The 13,348-nt window shown below is 41.1% G+C and overlaps 1 protein-coding gene across 6 annotated transcripts in view; it reads left to right on the top strand.

The window, feature by feature from the left end:
* PTPRE (protein tyrosine phosphatase receptor type E) overlaps window positions 1-10,318 on the top strand; it is a 93,859-nt gene extending 83,541 nt beyond the window's left edge. For all 6 annotated transcript variants that reach the window (XM_088169449.1, XM_088169447.1, XM_088169448.1 and 3 more), the window contains exons 14-20: window positions 1,388-1,481; window positions 1,875-1,951; window positions 3,065-3,199; window positions 3,913-4,038; window positions 4,840-5,000; window positions 5,700-5,835; window positions 7,183-10,318. In XM_088169449.1, the coding sequence (XP_088025575.1) occupies window positions 1,388-1,481; window positions 1,875-1,951; window positions 3,065-3,199; window positions 3,913-4,038; window positions 4,840-5,000; window positions 5,700-5,835; window positions 7,183-7,257 (804 nt within the window). In that variant the 3' untranslated portion in view covers window positions 7,258-10,318. The remainder of the gene's footprint in view (window positions 1-1,387; window positions 1,482-1,874; window positions 1,952-3,064; window positions 3,200-3,912; window positions 4,039-4,839; window positions 5,001-5,699; window positions 5,836-7,182) is intronic.
* Window positions 10,319-13,348: the final 3,030 nt, after the last annotated feature.

A 13,348-nucleotide genomic window follows, 5' to 3' on the forward strand; every position in this document is an offset into this window, starting at 1 on the left:
AACCTCAAAACTCCCCCCCCTCAAAAAAAACCATTTCTTATCAGTGGTGAAGCCCCAGATGAAGAAAAGCACCACTGGCTGTGTGTGATCATTGGTAAAATTACTTTAGTTCCCTGAGGGAATAGTTAGATTTTTTAAATTTATTTTCCTTATGGTAGAATATTTATTTTCTGTATAGGTTTAAAATATTAATTGACATCTGGGTGTTAACTGGAGTTCTCTCTTTGCTTTAAAGGATTAATTTAACAAGAAATTGGGAACTAGGTAAAGAAAATGTTGTAAAAATAAGTTTGAAGATAGAGCAACAAGTTTTAAAATCAACAGTATTGAAGGAAGGAAGATTAGATGGGATATTGGGAAGGAATTTTTGGCTGTGAGGGTGGGGAGGTCCTGGCACAGGATGCCCAGAGCAGCTGTGGCTGCTCCTGCATCTCTGGAAGTGCCCAAGGTGAGGTTGGAGCACCTGGAACAGTGGGAGGTGTCCCCTGCCATGGCAGGGGTGGCACTGGATGAGATTTAAACCAACCCAAACCATTCTGGCATTCTGTGACTGTTACTCCATTTTTTATAGCCAGGACAATGCAGTGGCTCCAGGCTCCCTGTGACTGTGGCACTGATTTTTTAAATTTTTTTTTCTTTTTTCTTTTTTTTCTTTTTTATTTTTTTTAAAAACTCAACAAAGTCACTGGAGAGCCCTGGGAGTGCAGGATGTGCTGGGTGCCCCAGCCCTGTCCCTGTGTGCTCGACTGTAGGAAGGGCACAGTTGGGATTGATGGAGAGATCTCTAAAGCCAGGTTTTGGAACTTGTGGTTTAGTGCAAAGGGCGTGGGTGAAAGGGCCCTGCTTGGAGCTGCCAGCTCAGAGCAGGCTGTGAGAGCAGGAGGGCAAGAGGAAAAAATAAAGAGAGAGCAAGGGGTAAGAGGTGAGAAGTAAGAGAGGTCAAAGCAGTAAGAGAGTGAAGTAAAAGGTTCCTGTTACAATACAATAAATCATCTTCTAAGCTGAATATTCTAATTTTCACTCACCAATCCAATCCAAGATATAAATCCCATAGCATTTCCATACAGCCTGTAAGAATCACTACATTACCATGCTGTGTTACACTTTAAACCCTAGAAGCTACTCTTTGGACCCCCTCTGCCATGCTAGGAGGGTTTCTCTGCCCTTTGGACCTGTCTGCAAGCAGAGGGGATTGTTCTGTCACAAGGGGATTATTTTCAGTTGGCCATACTCTTGTTTTCTACTTGTTTGGTATCTCAAAGATGGCTTTCATTTCCATCTCGCTTACAGTTTCCATATTGTCAAACTCTTTTGCCAGGCAATCATGTTTATAAGGTTTTTCAGTTTTATCTTGTCCAACCCTCCCCCTCCTGTGTGCTTTTTGCAGAAGCTGACCAATGTCCGGATCATGAAGGAGAACATGAGAACTGGCAACCTGCCAGCCAACATGAAAAAAGCAAGAGTCATCCAGATCATCCCCTGTAAGAGCCCAGCTTCTCATCTCCAGGGAAAATGTCACAAATCCCTGGCTGGGAGCACCCACAGCTCAGAACACAGCTCCCCTTACAAGCTGTCATCTGTAAAAAGCTCATTGAGTTGGGTTTTACTAAATCACCCTAAAATCTGTTCTAATTGGGGATTTTGTATTCGATAACTCAGCAGTTTCACCTTTGAAACCACGCTTTTTCTGTGTGATTCCTTCTGAGCCACACTGTAATGTTTGCCCCTGAAAAGGAACATTTCAGAGAAAAGATTTGGTGGGGTTTGTTCTTCTACGTGCAGTTGGTAAAAGCAAGACTGGACTCAAAATTAAGATTAGACTTTTTTTTTACTGGACTCAAAACTAAGCCCAGACTTTTTTTTTTTTTTCCCAGATGATTTTAACAGAGTGATTCTGTCCATGAAAAGAGGGCAGGAGTACACAGACTATATCAATGCTTCCTTCATAGATGTAAGTATACAACATTTCCATGCATTTCCTTTTCAAATCTGAGATTTTGCTGCTCTTGATAGATCTTTTAAAAGCAGCACAATCAGCTTGGCTTGCAAAGAGCACGAGCTTTGTTTATGGGAGTTGCCAAATGCACTTCTTAGCTGATGTTTTTAATTTCAGTTTAAGTAGCTATGCAATTTAAACATTAAATTCTGACCAAACAAATCAGCTGCACAACCAAAAGTCAGCGATTCCATTAGCTGGGTCAGGTTTACAGGTGTAAATATTTGCTTTTCTGAGAAACACAAAAGTCAGTGTTGAGCACAGGGAAAAGCTGTCACAGTGTTTGGCAGCCAGGCTTTAGTTGGGCAGAGCTGGATGAATTCCAAGCTTTCTTCCCAGCTTCCTGTTGGAAACTGAACACGAGATTGTGTCTTGTTTTTGTTTAAATGTGAGAATTAATCATGTCCTTAAGCAGTAAAACCAGGTTAGTGATGGAGGGTTGTGGATTCCATGGGGATCACCTCTGCATGGAAATGAGGAAAGGCTGCAGGTGGCCCTTGGTGTTGGATCACAAGTTGGACTTGGATGCTCTCAGAGCTCTTTTCCAGCCTCACTGAAAAGAAATAATAATAAATAATAAATTTCCAGCCTCTGTGAAATAAAACTGGACCTCAAAACTTGAGGTAGAAGTTAATTCTGGACAAAAGCTGGCAGCTGCTGTCGTGAGGATCTTGTCAAATCTGGTCCTGCAGGATCTCATCCCCTCAGCCACGACTGGAAAAATCCTCCGGGAGGGTTGTGAATTTGGGGGGAGATTTTAGAATCACAGAATGGCTGAGGTTGGAAAAGTCCTCCAAATTCACTGAGTCCAACCATCCCCAGCACTGCCAGGGCCACCAGTGCCCCATGTCCCCAAGTGCCACCTCCACACGGATTTTAAATCCCTCCAGGGATTGGGACTTCACTGTTCTGAGTACAGACAACACTTTGTGGGGGAAATTCCCCCTAAAATCCAATTTTACCCTTCCCTGGTGCATCTTGAGGCAGAGAAGGGACCAAGTTTTGCCCCTTTGTGCCCGTGCCAGCAGCCCTGTCCCTGTCCCGGGGTGATGCCCTCTCTTCCCGCAGGGATATCGGCAGAAGGATTATTTCATTGCCACCCAGGGCCCCCTCCCTCACACGGTGGAGGATTTCTGGAGGATGGTGTGGGAGTGGAAATGTCACACCATCGTGATGCTCACCGAGGTCCAGGAGAGGGAGCAGGTACGTGTCCCCCTTCCCCTTCCCACCTGCAAACCGCGAGCATCAACGCTGGGGAAAAAAAAAATTGTTATTTTTTTCCCGAAAAATTCCAGCCATCTGAGATTTTATTTTTTAACTTTTCCTAAAATGAGCACTTGCTTCACTCTTCGGTGTGGGGCAGCGTTGCTGCTTTTGCTGGAATTGTCAGGAAACACAAAAAAATTGTGGAATACTGTGATTTTTTGAAAGCTTCTGCTTGGTATCAAGGGATGCCTAACAGGGGACAGAGTTTTGGGATTTGGGAGCAAACTTTGTGTGAGCTTTTATCCCAGTAAAAGCTCCCGTTGCTCATCCTGAGCCTGTCCTAATTTGACTTAAATATGAGAATTAATTCATTATTTGATTTAAATACGAGCATTAATGTCATTAATTAATGAAGGAGTCGTGTGCTGCAGATGGAAAATTCTGAGTTCAACAAGAGTGTTGTAAAAAGCTTTTTATTGAATTCCATTTATTATTCTACTCTGTTTTAAAGCAGTATTTGCTATCTGGGCCTCCTGAGCCTTTTTCATCATGCTGGTTTTTATTCAAGAAATATTTTATCACTGCATTCTTAGCGTTTAGAACACCCTTATTATGCTGGTTGTCACTTCTTATACCGGAGATTCATGACAATATAGATAACTGGAGGAAAAATAAATCGAGGAATGTTTGTAATTCCCTGGATTCTGCAGGAAAAATGCTGCCAGTACTGGCCGTCAGAGGGCTCTGTGACTCACGGAGACATCACGGTGGAAATCAAGAGTGACAGCCTGATGGATGCCATCAGTGTGAGGGATTTCCTGGTCACATATAATCAGGTAATTCCTTCAAATTCCACTTTTTTTTTTTATTATTATTATTCCATCAGAAGGCGTTTACAAATCTGGTCATGTATTTTAAACCCTGGGATTTCTGTCTAAACTTAAATGTGGTTAATTAAAAGCTGGCATTGAGAGGAAGCTTGAAATGAAATAGGAATTTATATGAAATTTTATATTTAATAGAAAAATTACATGAAATAATTTTGTTTCAAGTCCCTGAAAATTCTGATCAGTAAAACAGGTGGTTGCAAAGTGGGGGGTGAGTTTTGGTTTGGTTTTTTTTGTTGTTTTTTTGTTTTGTTTTGTTTTTTTTGTTTTTACTGTTTTGTTGTTGCCGTTATTCCCAAATTTTTCTGCCATTTCCCACGTAGGTATCAAAGAAAAATTTGATTCGAGATTTTTCACAGAATTTCAGACTGGTTTGGGTTGGAAGGGACCTTAAAACTCATCTCACTCCACCTCCCATGGGCAGGGACACCTCCCACTGTCCCAGCTTTTTCCAAGCCCTGTCCAGCCTGGCCCTGGACACTTCCAGTGTATCCTAAACCCTTCCCAGAGGAAACAGCTGTGCAAACCAAAGGAAAATTGTAGGGGGGAATTAGGAGTGGGTGAGGGATTTAGACACAGACCTGCCAGGACAGAATCATGGAATATTCCTGGGAATAAAATCAGCAAGGTCCTTGATACTTTATGGACCAGGCTGCAAATCCTCTCCTGTGGCAGGAGAGATGTTCCAGGCAGGAATTGTGTTTCCACCTGGGAATACCACGGGGCTGAAGGATGTTTTCCTGCTGGCAGAGCAACCAGGAGAAGCAGAGCAGGCTGGTGAGGCAGTTCCACTTCCACGGGTGGCCGGAGATCGGCATTCCTGCCGAAGGGAAGGGCATGATCGACCTGATTGCAGCCGTGCAGAAACAGCAGCAGCAGACAGGGAACCACCCCATCACTGTGCACTGCAGGTGAGCCCCCTGTGCACCTCAGCCTGCCTCGTGGAGGGGACAGAGAGCCTCGAGAGGTTTCTGCCATCGATTCTGGTCTCAGTAGTACTTTCAGCAAAAATACACAACCCGAAATCCCTTATCAAAAGTCCTTTTTGGATAATGTTTCTGGGGGGGTAAGAAGCTGGAGGGTCCCTCCTTTGCAAACCCCCACTTTTATCTTTTAGTGATTTAATTGGTCCCTTTTCAACTCCTCTAGTAATTGGTTCATTTTAACCTAAAATCCCTTGGCTAACTCCAGACTCCCCAATATTATTGGTCCATTTCCAAGACACCCTGACCCTACAAAAGTCCCCTTTGTACCCTACCCAGTGGATTTGCTGCCCTGGGACCCCTTCATAGAAGAAAGAAAGATTCTGTGGAACTTCCTCTGTAGCATTTCCCAGTCTCTTTCTCTGCTGGCCAAGAAGGTACTTGGGAAGTGAAGAAAATCCCAAAAGAGCTGATGGCCTGGATTTTAGGCACTGCTTGCATCCTTGTGGCTAAAACCTGCTTGAGACACCAGGAGAGGCTCACAAATCAACCTACCCAGACTCGTGGTGTCATTTCAGGGCCAAACCCAGGCACACCAACAGCTACACCAGCTATTCCCCACCCCTGGCATTGCTCTTTTCCCATTTCTAGCCCATTTCATGCCCAACAGATGTGTTTGCATTGCAGTGCTGGAGCAGGGAGGACAGGAACCTTCATAGCCCTGAGCAACATCCTGGAGAGGGTGAAGGCTGAGGGGCTCCTGGACGTGTTCCAAGCTGTCAAGAGCCTGAGGCTGCAGAGGCCACACATGGTGCAAACACTGGTATGGCATTTAGCAGGCTTTGGGAAGGGAGTTGTGGGTGGAAATGTTCTTGGGAGGGGAGAATCAAGGGATTTTTGGCAGGTTGGCATCAATGGTGCTCGGTGGATGTGTGTGTGCAAGGCGTAATGGGGGTTTTACAGGGGTTTTTAGAGCTTGTCTAAAAATATGGCTTGGTTGGATATTCTCTGTCTTTTAGGAACTTGAGGCAGTTCAACACTCAAAATATGTTTAGTTTCAGGTGATAAAATCTGTTCAGTAAATGGCTTTCAAGCTATTTATGTTGTTCTTTCTCACCTTAAAATGTCTGGGAATAAATTGGAATCTTGGAATGGTTTGGGTTGGAAAGGATCTTAAAGCTCATCCCAGTGCCACCCCTGCCATGGGCAGGGCCACCTCTCACTGTCCCAGGGTGCTCCAAGTCCCAGTGTCCAAACTGGCCTTGGGCACTGCCAGGGGTGTGGAAATCCTTGGGAATGTCTCTGACTTGTTTAAAATATTTCAAGTTTTCTTTCAAGTCATCTACAGCTACTATTTGAAGCTTAGTCCAGATGGTTTTCCCTATTGAGTAAACATAAAAAAAGTCTTTTCAGACTTTTCTTAACTTGAGAATATACAAAAATACTGATATTTTTGATTTCCATAGCAGCTTCCATTCAGCAATCTGAAACCTCTTTAGAAACAATCAGCTCAAACCCTTTTTCCAGGGAGATATTTCCTGTGTCCCACAGATAGGAAGAAAGGGGATGAAGAAATAGAATTGGGTTATCCATGGTCAGGCTGAGACAGGAATGGATGGGATATTGGGAAGGAATTCCTCCCTGGGAGGGTGAGGAGGAGCTGGGATGGAATTCCCAGATTTGCTGTGGCTGCCCCTGGATCCCTGGCAGTGCCCAAGGCCAGGTTGGACATTGGGGTTGGAGCAGCTGGGACAGTGGGAGGTGTCCCTGCCATGGCAGGGGTGACACTGGGTGGGATTTGGGATCCTTTCCATCCCAGACCATCCTGGGATTTTATAATTCCCTGATTATCCCTGGGCAGTGCTCAGGAGTTTCTGCTGTGAGCAGCTGGGATTAAATCAAAAGCCAGGCCTAAGAAGTGATTCAGTTTAAGAGCCATCTCTTAAAAAAAGAACAAGAAATCATCTGAACCAAAGAGCAGTGCTCAGCCTGTGTCTGACCAGAGAACCATTGTTTTTATTTAAAATAATAAACAGAAATCAGAACAGAGCAGTGCTCAGCTACTGCCCCCAGTTAGGCCATGTTGAATTTATCACTGGCATTTGCAGAATTCAGATTTTTCTCAGTGTAACCAAAACCCCCATTTTCATCTTTTGTCCTTGTTTTCCAGGAACAGTATGAATTCTGCTACAGAGTGGTACAAGATTTCATCGACATCTTTTCAGATTATGCTAATTTCAAATGAGAATTCTGCCTTATTTTTTAATTTGTCTGTATAAAGAGTTGTATATTATGTTAATTTATTCCGTGTCACTTGGATTGTTGACTGAACTGTAAATACAACGTTGTGCTGGCTCTAAAAGTTGCATTTGCTGTATAAAGTTGTTTCTTAAATATAAATATCTTCTAAAGCAAAGTATAATGTTCCTATACTGTATAGCACTGTAAGATGGGATAGAAATCTTTATTCTAAATAACAAAAAATTAATTATTGGGGTGTTTTTTTTCCTTTTTGTTTTGCCACTCATAAATATTTATCAACGTTATCTCCCAATTCTTGAATTTTTTGACAGGTGATTTACAGTTCATCCTAAAAAAAGAAAACTTTGGTGCACATGTTTAAACATATTTTGTTCACCAGGAAAATATGTTCCCCATGAAAATAGATATTTATTTTTTCCAGGCTGTTTGAAAGAGCCTCCAGGTTTTGTTGGATTTTGAGTCTTACTGTCCATAGGATAAAATCAGCTGAAATACAGATTGAATTTATGAATTAACAGAACTTTCAAAGCCCTGTTAATTTGGTTTTTTTTCCCCAAATATTGTTTAAATTAACTTAGGCAATAATGTGATTTTTAGAATATTTTGCATATTTTAAAAGTATATTTTGCAGCACCTGGAATTGTCTATTTGAAGAGAAAGACCAGAAATGGAGTTAAAAGCTTCTCTTCTCTATAAAAACCTGCATAATTTCTTTAAAATAAGAGATGAACTCTTATTCCTTGATTTGACTCAGCAGGATAATTAAGAGGTAAAAACTGTAAAAAAACCATTTTATAAGCAGTTTAATGCCGGAAACATTGAGTGTTGTAGCAAAAGTTCCCCCAGGTTCTTACCCTCCCAGAAATGTTATCAAAAAAGGACTTTTGATAAGGGGTTTAGGGTTGTGTACAGAGATATATTTTTGCTGAAAGTACTACTGAGACTAGAATTGATGACAGAAAATATAAAAGTTTTTATTACAGCCCTGAGCAGGTGCTGGGAACTCCCCAAAATCACAGGACACCCGAATGTTGAATAATTATCAAGTTGAACTTTCCCACTCTTCCAAAAGCATCTCTGAGTTAATGAGCACAAAGGGGTGAATCTGTAATTAATTACATTAACGAATATGCAACAGTTCTGTCTCGTCCAGCCAGGCTTTGACCGTGCAACATCAAAGCCTTATTTCAAACAAGCAGCTTAAACTGAGCTTTTTCCCTGCTCTTCTTGCACTATTTTATCCCATCCCAAAATAATCTCATTGCACCTTGGAGCAATGCAAAGGGAATGGGAAGGTGTCCTTGGGTCTCCTTCCATTCCAGCCTGGCTGGAAAAGGTTTGGGACAGGAATTCCTGAGTACCCAATTCCCCCCCCCCCCCCCCAGTGCCATTGGCTTTTCTCATCTTCCTGTATTTATTTGTACAGTAAATTATGCACTTGAAAAACGAGCTGGTTTGAAAGAATAAACCTCGCTCGTGAGTCTCTATGAGAAGAAAACACTCAAGCCACAGGGTTGGGTAGGGAAAGTGGAGCTGAGGAAGGGGCATGGTCCTGAAATTCCATCCAAATCCAAAGAGCCACAAACGATTCAGCCTGGAAATGGTACAGGGGGGGTTCGGTGTGATTTATAGCACAGGGAGACTCCCAGAGGTGGGAGAATAATGTAAAGGAATTCTCATTTTCTGATCCTGATGTCAGGATCTTTCTGACCATTTAGCACACATTTGAATAATAATTTGTCAGATTTTGGGGTCCCTGAGGGGGAAAAACTTGGGGTGAGTTGTCCATGAGGTCAATCTCAGTGCAGGGAAACTCCAAGAGGCTGGAAAACAATGCAAAGGAATTCCCATTTTCTGATCCTGATTTCAGGATATTTCCAATCATTTAGGGAGCATTTGAATAATAATAGTAATAATAATTTATCTGTTGGGCAGATTTTTTGAGTCCCTGTGGTAAAAACTGGAGTTGTCCATGAGGTTCAGTCTCAGCACAGGGAGACCCTGAAAGGTTGGAAAATCAAGGAATTCCCACATTATGATCCCGATGTCAGGATCTTTCTGACCATTTAGCACACATTTGAATAATAATAATTTGTGTGTTGGGCAGATTTTGGGGTCTCTGAGCCAATGCAATGTCAGGGATGGGGTGTGGGGGTCCCACAGCAGGATGGAATTCAGCTGGAACACCAAATCCTCCCTGGGTACTCGGATTTTAGTTGATAACCACACTGAGGTATCGAGGAGAAAAAAGAAAATGCCTGAAATATAATTCAGAATTCACAAGTGTAGCTCCATAAAAGGTGGTTTTTTTGTGGAATTTGAAGAGCTCCCTGTTTTGTTGGGTGTGCTCAGTGGCTGGGGCTCTGGGGAGTGTCTTGGATTGGAATTTTCCTTTGAATCTCCGTGTGTTGCATGGAATTCCTTTAAAAGGCCAAATAGTTGGATTGGAAGTGTCCTTCTGATGTGTCTGTGGTTTTGGTCACTGTGTGACTCGGACTGTTCATGTGTTCAGGAGGTCCCAGCTCAGCTCAGCCTTGGGTTCGCTTCCCCACATCCTCATCCCACAATCCACGGGATGCCGTGGATTCCCTGCTCCCAAAGCAATCCCTTAAAAGTGCTTGGCTGACTTGGGCCTTATTGAAGAATGCATACTGTAATTAGCAGTGTTTTTTAGGCTATTTTTATGTATTTTTTTAAACTTTTAAAATGAGCCTGACCGTCCCCCGCGTTCAGTCTTTTGAAATGTTTGCGTTTCCCCCCCCCCCGTCCCGTTTTTCATGTAAAGTTACTGGAACTTTTCTGTATAACCAAAATGTATTTAATTTGTCAAATCTTTATAATATATGTATGTATTATACGGTTTCAGCTCTGGTTCTTTTCTTTTTCTTACGTTTCTAATTTGATCTTGCTGTGTTTTTAATGCCGGTGAACGTGGCTGAATTATTTGTATATGCAAATTGCAAGATCTAATACATCCTGATGCAAGAACAAAGCTTCCTTTTTATTCTCCACCTGCATTATTTCCTTTAAATCTTTTAATTTCATTCCTGTGTTGTGTGTTCATTTGAATTAAGCATTCTAAAGGAGTTGAAATCCATTATCTAGATAAGTAATTTTTCAGTGCTTATCTGCAGCTGTTTGGGACTAAAATTCTGATTTATTTTGGGGCTGAACATTGTGCATGTAAAGGGTGTAGAAACTCATGGAAGCAGTTGGAGTCCAGGTCTTCCCAAAATGTCTGGATAAGTAAGAGCTGATGAAAAAAATGTAGTAAAATCAAGTAAATATAGTAAAATAATCCTGTGGTGTCATACCAAGATAAAAATAAGATCTAAGCTGTGTCACCAATTGTGAATTGAAAGTTTACTCTAATTAACAGCGATTTCTTAATTCATTTTGACAAGTTTTGCATTGGACATCTTGCTAAAATGAGCCAAGAAGAGGGAGGAGGTTTGTGTAAAACAGGAGGAACTGCTCAGGGGTCACATCCTAATGTCAAATCCAATAGGATTTCACGAAGCCTGGTTTCTGTTTGACCCCTTTTCTGGCTCCATTTGGGAGATGCCTCTTCAGGGTGGGTAATTTTTAGGATTTTTGGAGATGCCTCTTCAGGGTGGGTAATTTTAGGATTTTTTTTTTTTCTCTTCACGGTTGTTAGGAAAAACTTTTCTGCATGTCCTTCCTGGCCACTGCTCTGATATTTGCAGGGTGAAGGGAAATGGTCTCAAATTGTGCCAGGGGAGGTTTGGAAATGAAAATTTCTTCATGGGAAGGGTTTTAAAGTGTTGCAGGAAGGCCTGAGGCAGTGGTGGAACCTCCATCCTTGGAAGGGTTAAAAAAATGTGTGGATGTGGCATTGAGGACATGGGGTAGTGGGAACTGGCTGATGGTTGGATTTGGTGATTTTTTTCCAAACTTAACGAGTCTCTGATTGACTCTTTTTTACATGCAAAATCTGTTATTTTAAAAGCTGTTTTAATTTTTTAAATTATTCCAGAGGAGTTGATAAAATATTTTGTGTGATTTTCATGTACTTTCATGCAGCCTGTGTGACTCCTGGAAGGTAACTGTGTGTGAGGACAGGCCTTGGTGTGGTCTCAAAAACCAGAAGAATCTCTAATATTTATCAGTTATTAATTAATTGTTGGTTAATTTAAACAAATATTTATAATTGTAATTGTAAATCACAGAGCAAACATGGATATTTCTATACTCTACTGGTGATACAGTTGGTTTTTTTCCTACTTTTAAACATTACAAAAAGATACCATAAAAACCTTCTGGTTCTTTATCTGTTTTTTTTTAAGAAACTCAACTTTTAGAAAAAAAAAAATACACTTTAATTGTAAAGTGCCCATGAAATAGATTTATTTTAATGGGATATTTAAACAATATAAACTAAGGCAGATCAGAGAGGTGCTTGCTCTGTACAAATGTCAAGCTCTGTTTTGCCTGATGCAGAAATTGTTGAATTGAGAATTTTCCAGGCCACTGAACTTCCCGGGGAGTATTCTTCATCTGAGGAATTAAAGGATTAGGATGTAATTTAGATCTTTGGGTGAGAGCTTCCTTCTAATGACTTTTATCCATTTTCTGTGCTGCTTTGCACAGAGGAGGGGAATTATTCAGTCATTAATCGAGTTGACATTTTGCCAAAGATCCTTTTCTCCTTTCACCTGTTTCCATTGCATGAGAAACTGCTCCAGCATTTCCCTGAATTTTCCTGAATTCTTAACTATCCATAAACACAGAATAAAAGATCCAAGGTGGGAATTGTCACCAGTTGGGTGGACAAAAAAAAGCCAGGAAAACTCTCCCAGGTGGGAAGAGCTTGAGAAGGAATTATTGAGCAAGGTGGAGATTTTAACAGAGAATTTTTGTCTTTCCAAAACCTGAAGGGAACAGCCTGGGACAGGAAAGTTGAACTGGGTGAGTTTTAAGGTCCCAAAACTCAAACTTTTCCATGATTTTATGATTCCTGTGGCAGCCTATGGATCCAACAGAAGCTGTTTCCAAGGAAGCAGCCCATGGAATTGTTCTCCTCCCTTGTTTGTAAGTATGCATGGGAATTATGGAACTCTAGAATTTGTTAATTTGATTAATCCAGGGGAATCTTGCCCCAGTCTCAATAAAATGTACAAATTTCTACCTCAGCTGTCCAAAAGGATTGGCTGGGGGATGCAAAAATCTTTCTTATGGTCACCTTTGGGATTAAAAGTGACCTGCTGATGGCAAAACTTCCTGGATTGAGGATTTCATTCCCAGATTGGGCACAGGGTGGGAGTCTTGGGGGCCAGGAGTTGGATTCCATCATCCTCAGGGATGGTTTTGTCATTTTTTTTTGGAATTGGAAAACCCCCAGAACACACTGCAAAGTTTTAATTTGTATTTTAAACCTGACCTACAGCACTGGGACATTGTGTCTTTTGCTTCCCAATGGTTCTTCCCAATGGCTTTGAAGGACAATTGGAAAGCTTTTCCAGATTAATTTTGGATTACTTAAAATACAGATTTGACTTAAAAATATCAGTGTGTCCATCACATTAAAAAGTTTTTCCCTTAATAGTTTGTTCTTTCACCATTTAAGGTAAATTAGTTATTTCAAAGTATTTGTTAAGTGTGGATAGATAAAATTTGGAAACATCCCATTTTTTCCTAAATTTATGCAGATTTATGCATAAATTTATGCAAAATCCTTTCTCAAAATCAGGTTCTGTGCATGAACACAAGCACTCCAAAAATCCTGGGTGCAATACCGTGTCAGCATAATAAAATATGATTTTAAGAGAGAAATTTGTTGCAAAACTTTGAATTTTCAGGGTTAATCATAGGACTTCTCATGTCTGCACTTGGCTTTACACAGTGTGAATAGCCTGAATATTTATTTATTTACTTTATACCTTACAAAAGCCCTAATTTAGGGAATTCTTTAACCAGAATTTGTGCTTCTTAAAGTAAAAACCACTGACAGTAGAAATCTGTGAGAAAAGAGCTTCAATCAGTTCCAAACCACCTGAATAAATAACTCTGTGTGAGGCTCTTCATGTGATAAATTAAATGCTGGTTTTAAAATT

This window comes from Sturnus vulgaris, chromosome 8, assembly GCF_052056855.1.
Source record: "Sturnus vulgaris isolate bStuVul1 chromosome 8, bStuVul1.hap1, whole genome shotgun sequence".
NCBI lineage: Eukaryota > Metazoa > Chordata > Aves > Passeriformes > Sturnidae > Sturnus > Sturnus vulgaris.